Here is a 20,549-nt window from a genome sequence, read left to right as displayed (position 1 = left end):
ACAAAGGGAAGGATCAAAAGAGCCCATCATATATACACACAGTTTACAAACTTCTCAGAGAGCTACTGAAGTGAAGCTACTCCCATGTGCTATCAAAATCTCATTGGTTTAGTCTGAAGGAAGCATTCCATTGGTCAGGGAAGCCCTAAACTATCCCTCCCAGTCATACTTACAGCGGGACCTTGGCTACCCTGAGAGCCACGAACGCCAGCAGGACCGACTGGTCCAGGATGTCCAGATCTACCATCTTTGCCAATGGGGCCAGAAGGACCAGCAGGACCCTAAAGAGAAAGAATACCGAGTGCTTATGAATGAGTAAAACCCCACAGGTAGCAGTAGCCTAGGGCTCACTGCCTAGATAATTCTTTAGTTCAAGAGAAGGACTTTAATTTTGATTCACTTACCCTGGGACCAGCAGGACCCACGGGACCAGGAGCTCCTTGGTCACCATGCAGCCCCTTCAAAGAGAGAACAGAGAAAATAAAGTATTGTCAGAACATGCATCAGTAGATAGGTTTTTTTTTTTCCTTTCCAAATTGAATCAAAACTTTCGTTTCAATGGACTCCGGATTGAGAAAATTGAGAATGTAAAGTGGAGCTCTTTTCTTTCATTATATGTATTATGCTCAATTATTTTTTTCCGCAAGCCATTTGAACAGTGCAATATTACTCATCCCTCTAATTATATTTATTTTAAGTGGGGTTGAAGGACACTGTTGCCTGGAGATGTTAATATACGGCTGTTTCTGGCTCCTTTAACCCTTACCTCTTTGGGCTAGAGTATGAAACTGGATCCTCTCTGAGAGAGGTGGGGTTAGCTGGAGAATTGGAATGGCTCTAGAAGGTAGTGTGTGTTACATAGTAGCAGTGGGCATCTGAGGAGGGACCTGAAGGTTATTTGAGTTAGAACTCATGCAAGGTCATATTTTGCTTACAGCAAGACCAGGAAGACCCTGTAATCCATTGTGTCCTTTTAAGCCAGGAAGACCTCTGGCCCCTTTGTCACCAGGCTCTCCCTTGTCACCTCGAATACCTTGAGGACCCTATAAAGAAAGAGAAAGAGATGGGTTTCTGCTCTTTTACAATGACATCACTTATCTCTCTTTGAAGGGTGTTTTATCCATTTACAAAGAACACTTGAAGCACACAAAGGTCTAACTGGACTGCCATCCTCTCTGGCCATTTCCTTAACTGAGCAGTGCACAAAAGGGCTACCTCCTTATGACTAACTAACATGAACATGCAGAATAGACTTAAAATCAATAAAGTCATCTGAATCATTTCTCACTCTGGACTAAAACACCAAAGTCTAGCCTATATATTTATCTATTGTCTAAGTAGATGGTTTAGAATCATTCTTCTTAATTCCTAAATATTAATTATCACCATGTACGTACACTAGGACCTCTTGGACCGACAGCACCAACGGGACCAACAGAACCAGCAGGACCCTGTGAATTAGAGAAGAAAAATAGAACTCATCAGCCAAGTTCAAGACCATCCTCTTGATGTCCTTAGTGATCAAGTGTGAGGCCACAGTAAAGTCCACAAGGGTGACAACATTTACATACTTACAGGCTCACCACGGTTTCCATGTTTCCCAGCAGGACCCACAGAACCATGAGGACCAGGAGCACCTGCAGCACCAGTGGGACCAATGTTGCCAGGGTAACCACGCTCTCCCTACCAGAGGCAAAAGTGAAACTTAGCATTAATCTGTCGGTATTTTGATCACTCTTAAATTAGAGAAAGATGAAAAGGTGTCCTGACCTTGTGTCCGGGTTGACCATCACGACCTGGGGGACCATCACTGCCAGGGTTACCCTATGAGAGAATATCAAGCAAATTAAGATGCCTTGGTGATTCATTGGCCTCGCTGCCTCTGCTACTCTGCCCTCATTATTCCCAGTGTTCAGACAGTTAAAAGAAGGGGGAGAGCAATAACTTTCTAATTTGATTTTTTTTTTTAGAAATTAAATATTGAAGCCCCAATTTGCAGTCTTTCAGTTAAAGACCATTTTCAAATCCAAGCAATTCTCATAGTTTTACTGCAAAGAAAGATCATTATATGGAGAAGTAGATTATCTAGTTTAGAAGCTCGGGGCATGGAACCTCAGTTCAACACTAGAAGTTGACACAGAATGAGATCCTGCTTGGTTTGATTTTACGAGCCAAGTACTCACATCACGACCGGCTTCACCAGGGGCACCATTAACTCCAGGACTGCCCACAGCACCAGGGGGACCACGGGCCCCAGGAGGGCCTGCAATGCCCAGAGGACCAGGTTCACCCTAGAGTGGCAGAGAAGATAAGATGACATTACTATCCCAAGATAGAATGCTGACCACACATGCCAAAAACAACTCCAGAAAATTCTAGTTGAAAGAGAGCAGCTAAGTCGAATGTAGATGGGTCACAACATGGCAGGAATCACCATCACTGTCAACCTCCCTCTGTCTTCCCTACACTTAGAGGATCCATCATGTGGATGTAACTATGTATGGGGATAGGAGTAGGGTCTGACGGCATCTAATGTACCCCAAATAAAATTAATTCATAAAGTCGATACGTTTCTGGATAAAGGTGGCTTCAAGCTGCTGTCACGTATAGGGTTAAATGAAATGATTCATGAACTTCCTGTGAACGGCCCCATTCTTCTTGTGGGATAAATGATGCCAGGATTTCACATCACAGAGAAGTAAATGCAATTAGAGCTTATATCATTCTTAAGCGTGTAGAAAGAACAAAAATCATTCTGCATAATGTGAAGCTGTGCCTTTACAGTATGTGTCTAAGTAAGGTAGTATTAAAGCTTCCTGGATAGGTGACAGGTAATCTGTATAAAGAAAATGCCATGAATAAAAAAAAAAAAACTTAAGTGGAGTTATTCAGCGATCAATCTGTCACATCTGAAGTGGCAGCTTTTAAAATCTTTTATTATGTTAATGAGAATCAGAATGGCGTCAAACTCACCAGAGCACCAGCAATACCTGGCAGGCCACGTTCACCTCGAGAGCCAGGGAGACCCAGAATACCGGGAGCACCAAGAAGACCCTGAGGACCTGCAGTGCCAGGGGGTCCCTAGATGAGAGGAAAAAATACTGATTATTACTGGTAAGACCCTATTTCATAATACAGACTAGCTCAAGGACTATGAAGACAAGGAGTCTTGGGTTTAGGAACAGGCCAGTGACTTATAATTGGTGGGACACATTCTTGAATGTCTTTCCCACCCCCTCCCCCGAGAATGACAGCAAATTTACATTTTGGTATGTATATGTGTCATTGAGATTAATACAGCCATTGGGCGTGTGGATTTAATCTTCATAGACTCTACGCAGGGAAGAAAATTTTGATCTCGACTTCGAAGGTCTAATATGGGCACTTGGCGGGAATTGCAGTAATTCTGAACCAGGAATGTTTAAGGAGTCAGCAGCGTATGAAGCGTGATTAATTTACAGAAGGCTGGCCACAGCAGTAGGGTTCTGTGCTAATTCTTAGATCCCTCTGAGAGCAGAAAGGGCTGTGACAGAGAAGCTGCAGTCCCTCACCTCCGTCATTCTTATCATGTGCTTTCTGTGCATCTGCCTCTACCACAGCACCTTATTGTGTGCTGCAGATTCCCTGGCTCAGTCGAGCTCAACTCGAGAGCCTGCATTACTCACTAATAGATACAGAACGCTTGAGGGTTTGTAAAGGGGCTTTGTTCTAACTCTACCCAAGTGTTGAGAAGAAAAGGGGTTTGAAATCACTTACTGTGGTACCAGGTTCTCCAGAAGGACCCTTCTCGCCAGCAAATCCAGGGGGACCAGATGCACCTATTTCTCCAGTTCGGCCAACTGGACCTTGGTCACCACGGGGACCACGAATACCTTCTTTACCAGCAGCACCAGGGGGACCAGGGGGGCCAGTAATACCCTGTGATCAAATGTATAAGGTCATTTGTTTTCTCTTGGTTGTTCCAGACTTGGAGAGGAGCTGCCCTGCTCCTAGATACTAGGATTTGAACAGTGTCACTCTGTAAAACAATATCCCAGGCATTTTTGGAACTTTTAAACTTCTCTTTCCTGCCCGTAATAAAGCTATTGATGAGGGAGAATCAGCGGGAACCTTTAGTGATGAAGGCAAGACATCTTGTATCTTTGGTACCCCAGCGGATTGGAGTCAGAACCAGGAAGAGATTTAAGTCTGCTGATTAAGTCTTGGTTGAAGGAAACTTTGGATTTTTGCAGACTCTGCCCATTTTTTTCTTGAGCAAAGCCAACCCTGGTGTTCTGTTCATAACTGAGGAGCTCATATGCTCCTGACTAGGTTTAATTAAATGCCTACAAGGAACGAAGATTTTTCTGTTATGAATGTGTAAAAGGTTCTAAGAAATCAACATCTTTGCTATTTCTTTTTCCTCTGAAACCTCGAGTGGAATACTTAATCCTTGATAATTAAATTCTCTTGAGTCCTGACAGGAGGGTCTGAATGAGAATTAAGTTAGATACCACACTACCTTTAAATTCCTTTAAATTGTGGCTTTAGACTGGAGACAGAATATTAGCCATAAAGGGTAATTAGGCAGAGAAATAGTAGATACGTGACCAAAGCACCTGTTGCACTTTTCTTTGTGAAAAATGATTGTGCATTCCAAAGGGTGCTGGTATTTGCATGAATAAATCACAGTATTTAAGTTGATACCCTGAATATAATTTGTAATGGTTTTGTCTTATTCATTAAACATAATTTTAAATTGGGAAAGTATTTGCAAATATTGACAATTTGTTTTAATAGATGTTTCCTTCCCTAATTTCCTACCAGAGGCCTGGTCTTCTGGTGAGTATAAATGGAGATATATTGGGGCATGATGTACTCACACTGGGTCCGGGGGGACCAGTCCGTCCAGCAGCACCAGGGAAGCCAGTCATACCCTAAGAACCAAACATGTTCAAACTCAGTCAAGTCAACTCTAGGAATTAGGATAAGACAAGATGTTTTCCCCTTGGAAAATTATCACGGGGCTAAAGATGGAAACAGACGAGGTAACACTCAGTTTAAGGTAGGGGAGCAGTTAACTAGGATCCTGAAGGTTCTAGTAGTCTACACATCTTATCAGTATACTTCTAGATGAAATGCCTGCATTTTGCATTAAGGTTGTTGGTACTTTCTGTAGTGCTAGCAGGCTATCTGATGGTGATATGGGAGAGTATAAGATATTTTCATTAGGATATGTGAATGTTTATTGACCTCTTGGCTGGGAGAGAGAGGGGGGGCAGTAGGAAAAGGAGTGTTGCTCAGAGAAGGAAGTATGAAATTGAGCCAGTGTGCTAAGTATTGCCTACGGAGGGAAAACATTAGAGGGGTTCATTCTTGGAGACCTCTGGGGCTCTAGGGAGTTGGGGTGAAAACCTGGGCTGAGAAGGAGACTCAGTTAGTTAGAAGAATCAAGACATTAACAAAAGGATAAGAGGTACCAAAGAAATTCTGGTTCTGTTTTCCAATTAAATTGCCTGATTTTTGACCTTGTTTATTCCCTCATTGGGCAGCAGCAAACCTCTGAGGCCCTGAGTTGCAGTTGGGATTGAGTTAGTGCTCATGTAGCTGACTTTAAGCTCAGTACTGGTGAACTTCATACTTTTTCTGATCAGATTCTAAAGGACAGGACTCTCAAGCTCCTCCTTGTCACAGTTCAAATTTACCAGAATTCTGAAACTTTCAAACTGTCACTAGTACGTAAGCTAAGAAAGAAAAGTCAATTGTAGATACTCACAGGGGGCCCTCCATCACCACGACTTCCAGCAGGGCCAGGTGGGCCATTAGGACCCTAAATGCAAGCAAAAAAGGTGGCTTCAAATCACAAAACAAGTAACTCTTGCAAATGTCATGCTTGTTTTCCCATGGCACATTCTCCTCTATGTCCTCTACCCTTGAAGAAAAATTTAGAAATGAAACACACTTATCTACATCACATGAAATAATTGTTCTGTTTCAACTAGTAACACCCCATGGATTACTGAGGAATGAAAACAAGATATTTAAAAAAACTTTTACAGGATGTTTTAACGTGAATTCTTAAAGAAAAAAAAGTTTTTCAGGGTGTGGTGACCCAAGCCTTGCCTTTAATCCCAGCACTTGGAAAAGTTTGAAGCCATCCTGGTCTACAGAATGAGTTTCAGAACAGCTATGGCTACACAAAGAAATCCTGTGTGTGTGTGTGTGTGTGTGTGTGTGTGTGTGTGTGTGTGTGTGTGTGTGTTGCACACAATACACACATGCACTCGTGTGTATGTAATCTTTTATCTGGAATGCTTAGTAAACAGTGGGCACTTTATGGGCACATATTGGACTATAAAAATGCTTGGGTATGTTGGTCAACAGTGAATTCAACTTACAGATGGGCCAGCAGCTCCGACAGGTCCGGTTGGACCAACGATGCCATTTTCTCCCTTAGGCCCTTTGGTTCCCTTTTCTCCTTTAGCACCAGGTTGGCCAGCAGAACCCTGTTGGAAGGAACAGCAGTGAGCACTGGCCTTCTGACTCACTCTGATGTCACATTAATCTCCCTTATGTGATACTTACAGCAGGACCAGCAAATCCATTGGGGCCAGCAGGACCAACCTCACCACGTTCACCCTAGGTGGGAGATAAAGATGTCACAGTCACAGCTCCTTAGATGTCTGTAAACCATAAAATATGAGTATCCGTAAAGCTCTGGTATCTACTCACAGGGCTACCTCGAGGACCAGCAGGGCCAGAAGGACCAGCAGCACCAGCTTCGCCCTGTAACAGCACCAAAGACCAGTGATGAGTTGCTGAATGTGCCTCACGTAGATGGGGGAGGAAGAAAGAAGAGCAGTAGAAAGAGGGTTGTTCTCACACTTTGCAGTTACCTTGGAAGAGACTAATGGACATTTCAGAGAATAAAATGAGGTGAATTTTTCCTCTACTTAAGGCTGGCTTCATTTTAAAAGGTAGAGTGGTATTGGTGCTTCACTTGCAGAAACACCATAAATCAGTCCCCGTAATACCAGTAGGAGGACATTTTAATTTTTAGATGGATGCAGGACTGATCTATTTGCTGCAATCTTTGCAATACAATAAATAAGGTCTATTTTAAATGAACTGTTCGATGTGAAATGGGCACACTATGTATTTTATTGATTTTTTTTCCTTTCTACAATTGAAGGCTTTGAGAAGGCTTAGTGCATTAGGATATTGTTAATGGGCAAGAGGGAAAGTCTTTAAAATAAATGATAGGGATTAAGGTATAGATCAGGCAGTTGGCACGTCCATAGGCAAGAAAAGAGAACACCAAACAAGCAGCATTTGTTTCCTGCAACGGCCAGTTTCTTTCTTTCCTTTTTTAAATAAGCAGGCTTTAGACCCAGCCATAAAAATGAATTGCCGAGGCTCTTTGGGACTAGGGCAAGCAGGGAATTCTACATACTGCTATCCGTTCAGAGAGTTACAACTCAATGAAAACATATACAACTTATTTCAAATGCATACGTACCCGGTCACCTGAGGCTCCAGCGGGACCAGGGGCACCTATAGCACCAGGAGCACCCTAGGACCCAAAAGGAAATAGGTCTTATTGAAAATAATACACAGCATCCAAACTGAACTCTGTCCTCATACATAGGACTTTGCACATTGTGGTAGGACATCAAGAAAGCTCCTGAGGGCCAGCGAGATGACTCAGCAGTTAAAGGTGTTTGCAGTCAAGCCTCATGACCCAAGTTTGAGCCATGGGACCCATATGGGATCCATAGAAGGAGAGAAAACACTCATCATCTGTCCTTTGAGCTCCATACTTAGTCATGGTACAGGCACATATCCACTCAATGGGTGCAAGTGAACAAGAGTACATACGCGCGCGCGCGCACACACACACACACACACACACACACACACACACACACACACACACACACACACACACTTGTATTAATAATGAAAAAGAGAAAGCCCTAATCTATGTTGGTACTTGTTATCAAGGTTCTCAGAGGTCAGTTCAGGAGGAAGGAACTGGGTTATGGATTTGTGAAAGGCTAGAGCAGGAGAAGGACTCAGGAGTTCTGTATTCCTTCACTTTTGTAAGATTCCCTGGAGGGAAGCAAACACATAGCCTTATTTGGAACTATGAGAATGAGGTGACTCAAGGCAAAGAATAGGAGGAATATGTTACAGTGTGTCATCAGCTTGGAGGGAGAGGTGACAGAGCTCACCAAGGAAGCGCCAGAGTGAAGGCAGCTCAGGAAGGTCATTAGACTTCCTTGGGGGGTCATCTGTGACACCTAAGGTAGTCAGAGCTTAGTTCTCAGGTCCTAGGTGGAAAGGTGAATAGTAAGACATTGGTGGGGACTCTGGCTTTTTTTTTTTAAATGAGAGAATTGTTTTTCTAAAAGCTCTATTATTCATTAGTGGTCTTCTAAACCTGCAGCTTTCGGTGTGTAGCTTGGTGCTGGAATACTTCACACCAAAGAAGGTCGGGAAAGTAAAGATGTGATTTTCAAAGGTGCGTCATGCTTCTATTTTCCTTTGGAGCATGTAAAATGATATTGTTAGTGATCTGGGGAATAATGGATTGCAATTTTCCTCAAATTGGATTCTTTCGTAGGTCTCCTTTGTGAATTTGCTGAATCCAATGGAATAAGATACAAAAAAAAAAAAAACAAAATAAGAGTTTAAGAACAAACAAACATTAAACAGAGATTCTACTCACTCGAGCACCATCTCTACCAGGGTTGCCGATTTCACCTCTGAGACCAGTTTCACCCTGTAAGTACAAAGCAAGAGCCACGTGTTGCTCTCCAGCTAAACTTTTGAGTGGAAATGAACTGCAGAGTGCTTTGACAAAAATTTTTCTATAATGCCGGCCACCCTTTAAGAATTTCAGTGTTTTCTGATTTCCCACCACTTTATAGGATGTTGAATGGGAAAAACAGTAGGAAGCTCATCTTTTCTGGCCCCTCTCAGATAACTACCGAATACTAAAAAATAAACATTCCTCTGATTCATCATGAAGCGAGCTTCAAATTGATGAGGTTGAAATCACAAGACAACATGGCAACGGGCAGTGGCGCCTGGTCACTCTTACAACATAACGAATGCCATAGCACGTTTGACAGCTGTTCGATAGAGCTTCTTTCATTAATTAGGGCAGGATGAGGCATTATTGTTAGTGGCATTAAAATGAGCCTCATGTATTACTCAACACCATCTGCTTGCATGAAATTCCATGGTAGCAAGGAATTTTGCCAGATTTGGGAGTTTAGACATGGGTAGGTGCTGGGTAGCAGAGGGAGGGGCATATAGATGTCAAAATGCTACCAGACCGCCTGCTAGGGACTGTAAACCACGGTGGATCCTTGCACAGCCTTCTTGCCTGGAGTTAGTTCATGGCTATTATATATCCAGGCCCATTACTGAGTAGTACCTTTTCTCCTTTGCCTCCAGGTATGCCAGCAGCACCCCTCTCTCCTGGAAGCCCACCAGGACCAGAGGCACCAGCAGAGCCTGGAGCACCGACTGCACCAGCTTCACCCTGGAATGAAAACCATGTGAAATCAATTATTTCAGTAGCAAAAGAAGACAGCCAAGACTGAAACTCTTGAAGAATTCCAATTTAAACGTTTAATAGATGGCATTCTTGGCTGCATAGAGACACAAAGGAGCGTCACTGAAAGGAGGAAGGATGTAACAGGGGGCCCGCTATTAATGACACCATGGCTAAAGAGAAGAGGGCAGAGAGTGGGTGGCTGCTATTCTCCTGCAGCCTGCATCGTGTCCTCTTAAGGAAGGCAAGCTCAGACAAGAAGAAGGCAGGACAATGGGAAGGAGAGATTGAAAAATGTTTGCCCACAAACCTTTTCAGTGATAAGTCTCTTAGCTCAGGCAAGTGACATAGAAGGAGACCCCATCAGTTTGGGAGATGATTGTCTCCATAAGAGTGGAGAATGTAGCTTCCATTTTTATATTAAGCCTCACAATTCTCTACATGTGAAACCTGTTGGCTAGCCACTGAGATGAATAGATCCCTTTAAAAGCCCCACTGAATGTCATCATATTCCTTTCTTTGATTCCCTCTTATGTTGTTTTCATTCCCCCCTCTAATACCTTCCATATAATGAAATATCTTTTTGAATCAAGTTCTCCATTTGTTCCCCCAAAGGCCAGAATTGGGAGTCATATAAGTTGCTTATCCTTTAAAAAAAAAACTCAAACTAAACTAGAAATCTACTTTGGTACACCAACTTTTAGACTTGTGCCTTTGGGGTAAGTGTAGTATTTAGTTAATTTAAATAGTTATAAATTCACTATTAAAAACTACACTACTTTTGGAAATTTGACTGTATGGGGTTAGATGCTGATACAACAAAATGTATTTTCTAGACAGGTAGAGGGTAGTCCTTGGTTTCAATGAAAAGCATGAACAATGTAATTGGAAAAGGGTAAAACCATACTAATTCATTCTTAGCTTCTAGACAAAGATTTTTTTTCCTTCTTCAAATTACCTTTTGGAATAATTATGTTCGCAGGAATCATATCGTTTATAACTGAGGTAGAAATCACCATGCAATTGGAAATAAAAACTTTCCAAAATGGTCATTGTTCTTTTGGATCTATTTATTCTGAAGCACATGGGCCCAGTCCATCGACCTATAAATAATAGTTTTACCTTGTTCCCATCAGGCCCTGGGGCTCCAGAGGGACCTCGGCTTCCAATAGGACCAGAAGGACCAGCAGCTCCACTCTCACCTGGGGGACCACGTTCTCCCTACAAGACAACAGTTGGAAGTGACTCAGACACTGTCTGACAGTCTTACTTGCTTAGAGGTTTAGATCGAGTTCTACCAGATTTTAGCAAAATTAGCACGTTTTTTCATCTCTCATTTCCCTCCTGGTATACTGGAAGAAAGGCCTGAGATATTGCTGAGGTATCGCAGGCTTCTAATATGCTCAGACTGCGATTCCACAACTTGTTGCTGTGGAAACATCATACTCAACCTTTGGAATCCCTTTACTCTGAAGGGATGGACTTTTCTGTGCTTCAGGCAAAGTCAAATGCCAGATACACTTCATAGTCAAAGGGTAGATGATGGAGTTTTACTTGAAAAGCTATGTCATGATAGGATAGGATTATATTGTAACATCACCTCTCTCTTTACACTCTCATGTAATAATGATGTAGCAGGATATTAAACAGAGGCTGTGTGTGTGTGTGTGTGTGTGTGTGTGTGTGTGTGTGTGTGTTTGGTGTATTCATTTGTGTCTGTTTAGCTGAATGCCTCTGAATTTGCACCTAAACCTCACCATGACATTACATTTTGTGGCGAAGAGTATGAGTATTTACATCATAGTTCCACATTGCAATTATATCAAAGGTCCTTGCTCTAACTTTGTTCTATGGAACTATTGGTTTCTGAAGTTAACCTCTGGCTTCTAATGACATAATGGAATACTTTGACTTAAACACCCTAGTCTTTCTAGCTATGCCAATGTGCATAGACAGAATGTCGTTAATCCTTCATAGAACTCGACTCTTGAATTTAACTTCAGATTCTCAATAGAAACACATCCTGTAAGTATTCACCTTAGATATTAGGTATTAACTTACTTGGCTCAAAGCCAGCAACTACAATAAGTACATCACATTTGTTTATATAAATTATTTACTATAACACATACACTTGTTCATTTATGTTTCTCAAATCATAAGGTTATTGAATAGGAAATATGATCAGCTAGCCAGAATTTTTTACTATTAACTTAGGAACCTGGCAATGTCTATGGAAGAGGTTAGGAACTATTTTTAAGGAAGGTGTCCAGTCGTGTGAGGGACAAGCACTCCTTTTCAAAACAGGTCAAGTGAAATGTAACTAGGTGCCACTTACTCTTGGACCAGCAGGACCAGGGAGACCGAATTCACCGGGAAGACCCTAGGTAAAGACACAATAGTAAACAAATCATGGAATCTGTGTGTAGCCGTATGTGTACTTGCACTTCAAGTATCTAAAATATTCCCATTTAGAAAATAAAGCTGTCTGGGCTCTACTCACATAAACACTTTGATATACAGGCTAGGGTGTACAACAAAACCTTTGGCTTTGTAGAAAGATTCAAACAGAGACTGCTGCTCTGAAACACGTGTCTGTTGCAGACTTGATATCAGAAAATCAGCCATTATTTAGCTCCCTGTCTTTTATAAACCAACAAAGCAGCCTATCTTCTCTGATAATGTCAGGAGGGTCCCAAACACAACAAGGCCGTGTGCATCTTAGCTACACAACTACTGCCTTCTTAATAGAAATTACCATATCCTGTATGTTACCTAGTTAATTGTATCCCCATGTGTATCTCTTTTATTACTGACCAGCTGTCTCTTTAATGTGGCCCAGTGTTGACAAAGGAGACGAGGCTACAGAATGTAACTAAATTGAGACGCATTCATCACAATTAGAGAAAATGACTCAGAACTCAGGCTCTGATCGTGGATAGCAGTGTCATGTCTGAATGCCAAGAAAAACATTAAAAGCAATTTTTTCCAGGCCCTGGTTTGATTGAAAATCGGTGCATTTACGTTTTCACTATGGAGAAGGAAATAATTTGTATTTTAATATAGCAGAGAACAAAACAAAAAATAAGGCTATTACGTGAAGCGGTCAATAGGTTTTGCTTTCTATTGTGATGTTTCTGTCAATCCACAAAATAAGGCAATTTGGAGAAAATATAAATAAGATGTTTCATTATTTTGTTCAATGCCAACAAGGTAGACTGCTATCATTAGTGTGTGAAATATGACTTTTTTTGTATTGTAATTACATGGCAATAGGACATTTATAAAGGGGGAAATTATTAGATTTTCTCAGGTCATCCTACTCACCCTTTCTCCTGGCTTGCCAACTTCTCCAGCGGTACCTGAGGGACCCGGGAGACCCTAGATGAAGAGATAGGAAAATTTCAATCTTCTGGCTGTATTCAGGGGAGATGATGATAATTGGGGCGTATAGAAGGAATAACATCATGGACATTGTTATGTGTTATTAAGTAACTCCAAAAAATGGCTGCATTAGATAATTGCCTTTTGCCTGTTCAGGATGGTGGTGGTGCTGGGGTGCTGGGGTGCTGGGGTGCTGGGGTGCTGGGGTGCTGGGGTGCTGGGGTGCTGGGGGTACTGCTAGTGTTACAGTAGGGGTACTGGGGGTACTGCTAGTCTTATAGTGAATTGGTAGGAACAGCGTGGTGAAAGTCAGAATCTTGCTTGCTTGTTGGCTCACCTGGAAGCCTGGAGGACCAGCAGGGCCCTGTTCACCTTTGCCACCTTGAACACCCTGAAAGTGACAGAAGAGATGGCAGTGGATGTTAGTGACTGCCCCCTTGACATCATGACATCACGTGTTGATGTTGAGACTCTAAAGACAAATTCGTAAGTCCAGTTTCATGAAGGAGAACTAGCTGTTTGTCTCTGCATTTTAGCCCAAATATAAAGATTTCGTTTTCCCTTTTAAATCCAAGTATTCCTATTACATTGTTAGTTGCCAGATATGTAGGAAGCCAGAGGTTAATTTCAAACAAACAAACAAACAAACAAACAAACAACAAACAAACAAACGTTCCAAAGAAGAAAGAGATAGAATTGATGCCAGTGACAGAGGAGAGATAGCATTGAAGCTAATTCACTACCTTAACTATGGGAAGATGGCTTCTCTGAAGAGCAAAGCTTTGGAACAGATCAGGGGGAAATACGTACCTGAGGTCCAGGAGGGCCCTGAGCACCATTGTTGCCGTCGGGACCTGGAGCTCCCTAAATGTTTAATAGAACAAAAATGCCCATGGTTATACACATGCCAGATAGCTTGTAAGGCTTCAAAGTACCCTGAAAGCTAATTCCTCAAAACAGGCTTAGTATTACTAGAATTAAAGAAACTCATTGTGAGCTCCACCCAGTTCTAAATTAACTTCTTGTGTTGTTCAAGAGAAGTTCCCAGATAGGAGACAGTTTATGAAGGACTGAGCACATATTCATAACCTCTTAAGCATAATATGAATAAAATAAGGGACCAGATGCATCTTCATTTTTGAATGTCGTGTTCTGGTTTGTTATAGCTCACTGTCTTTTCCATGTAGTTCAAAATAAAGCCATTTCATAGTTGTAAAAGGACCCTTACGATGCTACTTTGGAAAGTAACAATGATGCCGGGTAGCCTCAAAGAAGGTGCATTTTTAGGGAAATTTCTCTGTACAAGTTAACACCTACCCGAGCACCAGCGAGACCGGGATGGCCTTTCTCACCAGGTTTGCCAGGATCACCCTGTAAAAATAATATGTATATTACAAACATTAAAAATTATTAAAAGCTATGAAGACCCCCCCCACACACATATACTAAGAAAAAAGAGGCCATGATATCAAGAGGTAACAAAGTAAAGGCAGATACAATGGAGCAACTGGAGGGAAGTCAGGGAAGGGGAAACTATGAAAGAGAATGTCCTATGTCCGATTTTCTATGACAGTTTTGAAATGTTGATTTTATTTTGTTGCTGGTTTGTGTATTTTACTGTTATTTCTCTGCTTTGAAAGTCTTATTTAAGGCGTAATCCAATACTGTGAAGCTCTATACAAGAGGAATCCTTGTAGAGAGAGGTGTGTAACTCAGGTAGGTTTCCAGTAGTGTGTAAGGCCGCAGCATAGGTAAAGCTTTAATGGAATGGCTACACTAAAGCTTTCTTGTGGTGAGAGGACCTGCCTTGAGGTAAACTGAGGATCAGGAGATAAATACTTGATTGTGGCAGAGATGTAGCATATAGGTATGGAGAGAGACAGAGGAAGCCATGATCCTTACAGAGGGGCCTTTGGGTCCAGGGAATCCGATGTTGCCAGCTTCACCTCTTGGTCCAGCTGGGCCAATTGGGCCAGGTCTGCCATCGATGCCAGGGAGACCCTGAAACCAGAGTTTCAAGTTTATTCCCCGTCCCCATGGTTTCTAGCTATCAGGATGAGGATTTTGCCAAATAACAAAACATGGTAGTTTTCTGTATGCACAAAGCTTCCCGTAGAAAGTGCCAATAAATTATGACTCAATTCCCCTGTTCTAAATAGAATGTCAGTACACAGACAGACAATGTAATCTCATGTGCACGCAATCTGCCCCTCTCTCTTCCTTCTCTGTCCCCTTGTCACCTGCTTCAATTTTCCCAGTCATGGTTTTCTTATCCCTTCTCTGCTTTCAGTCCTGCATCTATTTAGACTCCATAATTACAATCTATTACCTTCTGTTCCCAGATGATGTTGAGGTGGCTGATACTTATTTTCAATGTATTCATGTAAACATAAGCCTCAAAAATAGACTTGAGGAGGGTACAATAAGTGTTCTTGAAAACGAAATGGAAAATGAGCAATACTTACCACAGGGCCTTCTTTACCAGCTGGGCCAACATTTCCAGGAGACCCGGGAAGACCCTGTAAAATAAATGAGGGTCCTTTCATATTGGTACGTTAGCTTCTGTACTCAAGGCTAGAATTAATTGAAATTCCACAGAGCCCTCTCTTCTCACTTTTTGTTTGTTGCTGAGGGAGATTCATTAGAGCTATAGCAGCCTTGCTGGAAACTATGAAAAGAACTCTGAAATCTTTCTCCTGTGGTGTGTGTGTGTGTGTGTGTGCATGCGTGTGTGTGTGTGTGTGTGTGTGTGCATGCGTGTGTGTGTGTGTGTGTGTGTGTGTGTGCATGCGTGTGTGTGTGTGTGTGTGTGTGTGTGTGATCCTTTGTGTTTAATTTTTTTGCAACTGATTCATTCATAGGGATCAGAAGAAACTATTAAGCAACCTATTGTATGGGCAAAATGTATTATACTATTTACTTCAGGACAGGAAGAAAAAAAATTGGTAAGCAATTTCCAAGGTGGATTTTTTTTATTGCTATATGTGTTGCCCCCTATTACTTGTTTATGGTATAAAATTACAGCTGATATTCACCCTTAAGAGATAATGGAGGGGAAAAATGACTTTATTGCTATGGATTTGAGTATCTCTGGATCAGAAGGTCACCCCTCTCTAGCTGGTGTGATGCTGAATGTGTTACAGAGCTTTATGATTGATGGAAAAATGGCTTTACTTATGAATCTAATAAACTAATAGGGTATAGCCTTAATACATATCATGAATACCTTATGGAAAACTCATAACTTAAGATAAAAGATACGTGCTGAGGAGAGAACAAAACTAATTTGGATGTTTTAAAATAGATACAGTTTCCCCAAACTCTCCTAGCCATTGGTTCAAACAATACAGAGGAAACCTATGGACTAGCACCATGCATGGAACCTCCTATGGGGTTCTGATAAAGTTGGGTTGAAAAGGCAAACATTGGCAAATCTACTGACAAACTTAATTTTAGATGTTTTTGTTGAACCCCTCAGTGTTTAGCATTTTTTAAGGGAGGCCCCAAATCCAGAAAGGACTTTATGAGAATTTCTCTGAAACTTACTCTGGGTCCCATGAGACCAGGTTCTCCAGGGCGACCGGCATCTCCATTAGGACCTCGGACTCCAGCAGGGCCAGTTGAACCACGATTGCCAGGAGGGCCCTGTTAATAGGAGAGGGACCAAATGAAGAGGCTGAGGACACATCCAGCACCGGCATTACCAAGGTCCTTCCTGGGAAGTAAGGGGTGGTCAACTTACCATCACACCAGCTCTGCCATCAGCTCCAGGAAGACCTCGAGAACCAGGGCTGCCCTGTGGGAAAGTGCATGAGACAGCAGGGGATTAAAGAAACCTGTAGATCCCATTGGGTAGACTTTCCTAAGACGGGGCATGATATAGCCTAAGAGGAAGACATCGGTGCACATCAAGCCAAAGTGCTTTACCCAAATGCCAAGGGAATGCATTGGTGGGCATCTGGCAAAAATAGGTCAACATTGTTTCCAGACCAATTTAATAACATACCAAATTGAGAGCTGAGTTGCTAATTTAATAAAACAAACGGAAGGCAGATACTCTTTCATCTAGGAAACACACAGAGAAATGCTGACCAGTTCCCGGCCAAGGGGTGGCTCACGGCCTGCTGTGTCTGGAGTATTCAGAACTTACTCTCAGCCCTGGAGGCCCTGCAGGACCAGCAGATCCAGGTTCTCCAGGGGACCCTCTCTTTCCTTCTTCACCGCTGGGACCAGGAGGACCTTGGGCTCCAGCAGAGCCCTGTTTTTATGAAGAAAAAAAAAAAGAATCAGGAGAGTAGAAAAATATTTTTATAATACATCTAGCTACTGAAATTGGATTGAAAATTGATAAGGATAAGTTGAATACTTACAGGCTCACCCTTGTTACCAGTCTCTCCTTTGGAGCCAGCAGGACCAGGTTCACCCTAAGATCCGAAAGAAACAGGGGGTCAAATGACAGAAATGTGTCAAGACTGCAGCAGACAGGTCTCTTGGGTTGTTTAAACTCAAGGTCTGTAAAATGGTATTGGTTGAAGGGTAAGACTCACACACTGAGTTTATCTCATCGATTTCTTTTCCCCACAAGTTGCTAAGGAAGAAGCTTACATGCGTGCACAGAGGAGGGACTATGCAGGCAATAATGAGGCTACATAAGAAGTATAAGCCTTTGCACAGCAGTACAGAAGGAAGACAAAAAAGTTGCAAGGTAAAGTCAAGGTACAGATAAATATATTATAGTATTGACCACTTACAACAAGTCCTCTGGGACCAGTAGCACCAGCAGCACCAACGGGGCCAGGAATACCACGGGGACCGGGGAGACCAGGAGCCCCAGCAACACCAGGGAGTCCCTGTGGGAAGACAAAATGTTCCCTCAGGAGGAAGCAGGCTGCAGAGGCAGTCTTCTTTAAGCACCTTTAAACCAAAACAGCACATGCCAGCTACCCAGTTGTACTTACAGTGGCTCCCTTGGCACCAGTGAGGCCATTTGCTCCAGGGTTGCCCTATGAGGGGAAGGAGAAGAAAAAACTCACTGAATGAGAGGATTTCTTACCTTCCCTGAGCTCACACCTTGAGTCTTTCTCCTCAACTGTCTTATGTCCATGACTACTTACAGGAGGTCCAACGGGGCCAGAAAGACCCGGAAGACCCGCTTCACCACGGGGACCAGCAGGACCAGCAGGGCCAGGGTTACCAACAGGCCCAAGTTCACCCTGAGAATGGAAATAACAGGGCGGTGAATTAGCAGTAAATAACAAGACAACACACTCAGTTATTGATCACAGCACCAACTTTAGGGGATTTACTCCAAACGTAGAGTGAGAAAACACTTCTGTACTCATTTTAAAGGGTGGGGTTGATTCAGGGACTTGCTCTGCAGTTGTCCCCCCTCCCTGTAAACAGTACTGCTATTTCAGGTAGTACTAAAGGATTTACTAAGATGGTGATAGCACCCAGCACTTTTACCTTGGGACCAGGAGCACCTGGGAAACCAGGAGGACCAGCAGACCCAATGGGACCCTGAAATCAAAGCAGAAGGTGTAAGAAATTTCCTTGAAGTGGATTAGGAAAACAAGCACAAAGTTCTATCAAGGAAAGAAGTCCAAGGTTTTTCTACAGAGGATGAGTTTTATTCTATGTATCAGTAGCTCTAGGTATTTGTATTAGCCTGCGCTACTTAGAAAGGGAAACTTCCACAGACCCCAGAGAAACATTTGGCAAAAATCTCCAAAAGGTTGTCATTTCATAAAAGTTAGCTACTGCCCCACAGGCTTAACCCCTTTCTACTCCCCAGTGTCAGAACTTACAGCAGGGCCGACGGGGCCAACACTGCCATCACTGCCACGGGCACCCTATAAAGGAAGGAAAGACCGACAGTCAGGTGGACATCAAGGAACTCCCATCAGACAGCGTTTTAAAAAGATTAAAAGGGAAGAAAAAATCTGGACCACTTACAGCTGGACCAGGAGCTCCGACACGCCCTCTCTCACCAGGAAGCCCTCGGGCTCCCTAGAAGCAGAAATATTGTTAATAAAATCCAGAGTGCCGATCTCAAAAGAGTCACAGGTAGCACTTACTTTGTCCAATTTCTAACACATGTAAGAGTTCACTAAGAATACAAATTATGTTCCAACACCAGGTAAAAGTTGAATGTGCAAGGATATAAGAACATATCAAGAATGCAATGCCAAGGGAAATGGCTATTATCAGAAACTCTAAGGTTTCAGAATGCTATGAGTGCATGTTCCGGTTTCCAGTGAATTGATCAATACTCACTGCTTGACCTGGGGTTCCATTCTCTCCAGGGGCACCGGGTTCACCCTATATGCAGAAGAAAAATAGAGTCTTTGTTCATTATACATATCATTTTTCTGATTGCACTCAGTTTGAGTCTTTTGTACATCTTAAACATGTTTTTATACTTACAGACTATTTTTCAATAATCTCATATACCTATGCTTTTAAAATATGGTAAGAGTTTTATTTAAATATGCCAAAGCTAAGGTACTAAAAACATGTGATTATTTAATTGTACCCCTCTCCAATTTTCCCTATATCCTAGACATTTGGAGCTAACTCCATAGATTAGGGGTATGATTTGAAAAGAGAAACAAATGACACATTTTCTTTCAGTGTAACAAAAGTTACCATCTTCAGAGTTATCTGAATGCCCCGTGTTATCGCCTTTTATTAAGAAGAATGGAAAGTCAAGACGTCCTCATAGTTTTTGGGGCCATCAGATTTGTTTTTTATTCTGAGAGCTAGGAATTGGTGGGTCACTTTCTACTTTGGAGGATGTAAAAGCTCTTTCCTTCAAGGTACTCTAGCTTAGAGAGAGATGCTGAGTAGTAAATCAAAGGCTTGGCACCTGCTTACTTAGCAAGCACCCGACTGCTGAGCTGCTTCTCCAGCTCTAGGTCTAAGGTGAAGAATCCACTTTAAGAAGGTGTGGCACGAGATTTCTGAGTTTGCCTTTTAACCAGACGCATGACTTTGGGCAAGTCATGAGCTCTTCCTAATCTCCGTTTCTCCTAAATGAAGGCACCTACAAAGTGCCTTTTAGCTCTAAAATTTTACGACATTGTGATCAGTAATCTGAGCTCTAATGCTGGGGCTCATGGGAGAATGGACTTGACCTTATCCTTTGTATGGCAGCTGAGGAGTTAGACCAGATTCTCCATATTCATATTCATCTCTGGTCCTGCCTGCATTTGTTACTCATTAATTTGTAATTACACTGGTATTCACTTTAACATCACATTATCTCCTTAATAGGAAAGAGAACATTTTATGGTCTGAAACGTTGTCAGAGAAGAGGCTAGCCAAGAGATAATACACTTCCGAGACTTTAATTACCTAATTAAAATTTTTTTTGAGTGTGCACAGACAAATCAGAGGAAAGAGGTTGAAAAGTGCATTGTGACATGAATGTACCTACCTAATTAGTGCAAGACAAAGGAGGATTTACACTTTAAAGTAGTACACTTTCGTTCTAATAGTTGGTAATATGTTGATTTACTTTTATTTTGGCTACAGAGATCCAGTGACATTATAAGAGGAGGAAAGGGGATGGAGGAAGAAAATTTCAACATTATTTCCCATTTGATTATTTATGTAAACA

At 42.2% G+C, this 20,549-nt stretch overlaps 1 protein-coding gene across 1 annotated transcript in view; it reads right to left on the bottom strand.

Annotated features, from left to right (window-relative positions):
• The window catches only part of Col1a2 (collagen type I alpha 2 chain), a 34,928-nt gene that overhangs the window by 3,596 nt on the left and 10,783 nt on the right, over window positions 1-20,549 (bottom strand). Inside the window, exons 13-48 of the mRNA NM_053356.2 lie at window positions 19,205-19,249; window positions 18,884-18,937; window positions 18,736-18,780; window positions 18,395-18,448; window positions 18,043-18,141; window positions 17,887-17,931; window positions 17,680-17,778; window positions 17,299-17,352; window positions 17,079-17,186; window positions 16,671-16,724; window positions 16,475-16,573; window positions 15,394-15,447; window positions 14,831-14,929; window positions 14,246-14,299; window positions 13,739-13,792; window positions 13,266-13,319; window positions 12,872-12,925; window positions 11,883-11,927; window positions 10,667-10,765; window positions 9,425-9,532; window positions 8,711-8,764; window positions 7,499-7,552; window positions 6,712-6,765; window positions 6,565-6,618; window positions 6,378-6,485; window positions 5,756-5,809; window positions 4,863-4,916; window positions 3,757-3,918; window positions 2,974-3,081; window positions 2,184-2,291; window positions 1,771-1,824; window positions 1,576-1,683; window positions 1,398-1,451; window positions 936-1,043; window positions 405-458; window positions 174-281 (exon numbers count right to left, since the gene is read on the bottom strand). Of these exons, the coding sequence (NP_445808.2) occupies window positions 174-281; window positions 405-458; window positions 936-1,043; window positions 1,398-1,451; window positions 1,576-1,683; window positions 1,771-1,824; window positions 2,184-2,291; window positions 2,974-3,081; window positions 3,757-3,918; window positions 4,863-4,916; window positions 5,756-5,809; window positions 6,378-6,485; window positions 6,565-6,618; window positions 6,712-6,765; window positions 7,499-7,552; window positions 8,711-8,764; window positions 9,425-9,532; window positions 10,667-10,765; window positions 11,883-11,927; window positions 12,872-12,925; window positions 13,266-13,319; window positions 13,739-13,792; window positions 14,246-14,299; window positions 14,831-14,929; window positions 15,394-15,447; window positions 16,475-16,573; window positions 16,671-16,724; window positions 17,079-17,186; window positions 17,299-17,352; window positions 17,680-17,778; window positions 17,887-17,931; window positions 18,043-18,141; window positions 18,395-18,448; window positions 18,736-18,780; window positions 18,884-18,937; window positions 19,205-19,249 (2,673 nt within the window). The remainder of the gene's footprint in view (window positions 1-173; window positions 282-404; window positions 459-935; window positions 1,044-1,397; window positions 1,452-1,575; window positions 1,684-1,770; window positions 1,825-2,183; window positions 2,292-2,973; window positions 3,082-3,756; window positions 3,919-4,862; window positions 4,917-5,755; window positions 5,810-6,377; window positions 6,486-6,564; window positions 6,619-6,711; window positions 6,766-7,498; window positions 7,553-8,710; window positions 8,765-9,424; window positions 9,533-10,666; window positions 10,766-11,882; window positions 11,928-12,871; window positions 12,926-13,265; window positions 13,320-13,738; window positions 13,793-14,245; window positions 14,300-14,830; window positions 14,930-15,393; window positions 15,448-16,474; window positions 16,574-16,670; window positions 16,725-17,078; window positions 17,187-17,298; window positions 17,353-17,679; window positions 17,779-17,886; window positions 17,932-18,042; window positions 18,142-18,394; window positions 18,449-18,735; window positions 18,781-18,883; window positions 18,938-19,204; window positions 19,250-20,549) is intronic.

The sequence above is a fragment of the Rattus norvegicus genome, chromosome 4, assembly GCF_036323735.1.
Source record: "Rattus norvegicus strain BN/NHsdMcwi chromosome 4, GRCr8, whole genome shotgun sequence".
NCBI lineage: Eukaryota > Metazoa > Chordata > Mammalia > Rodentia > Muridae > Rattus > Rattus norvegicus.
This window is presented reverse-complemented; position numbering and strand designations above follow the sequence as displayed.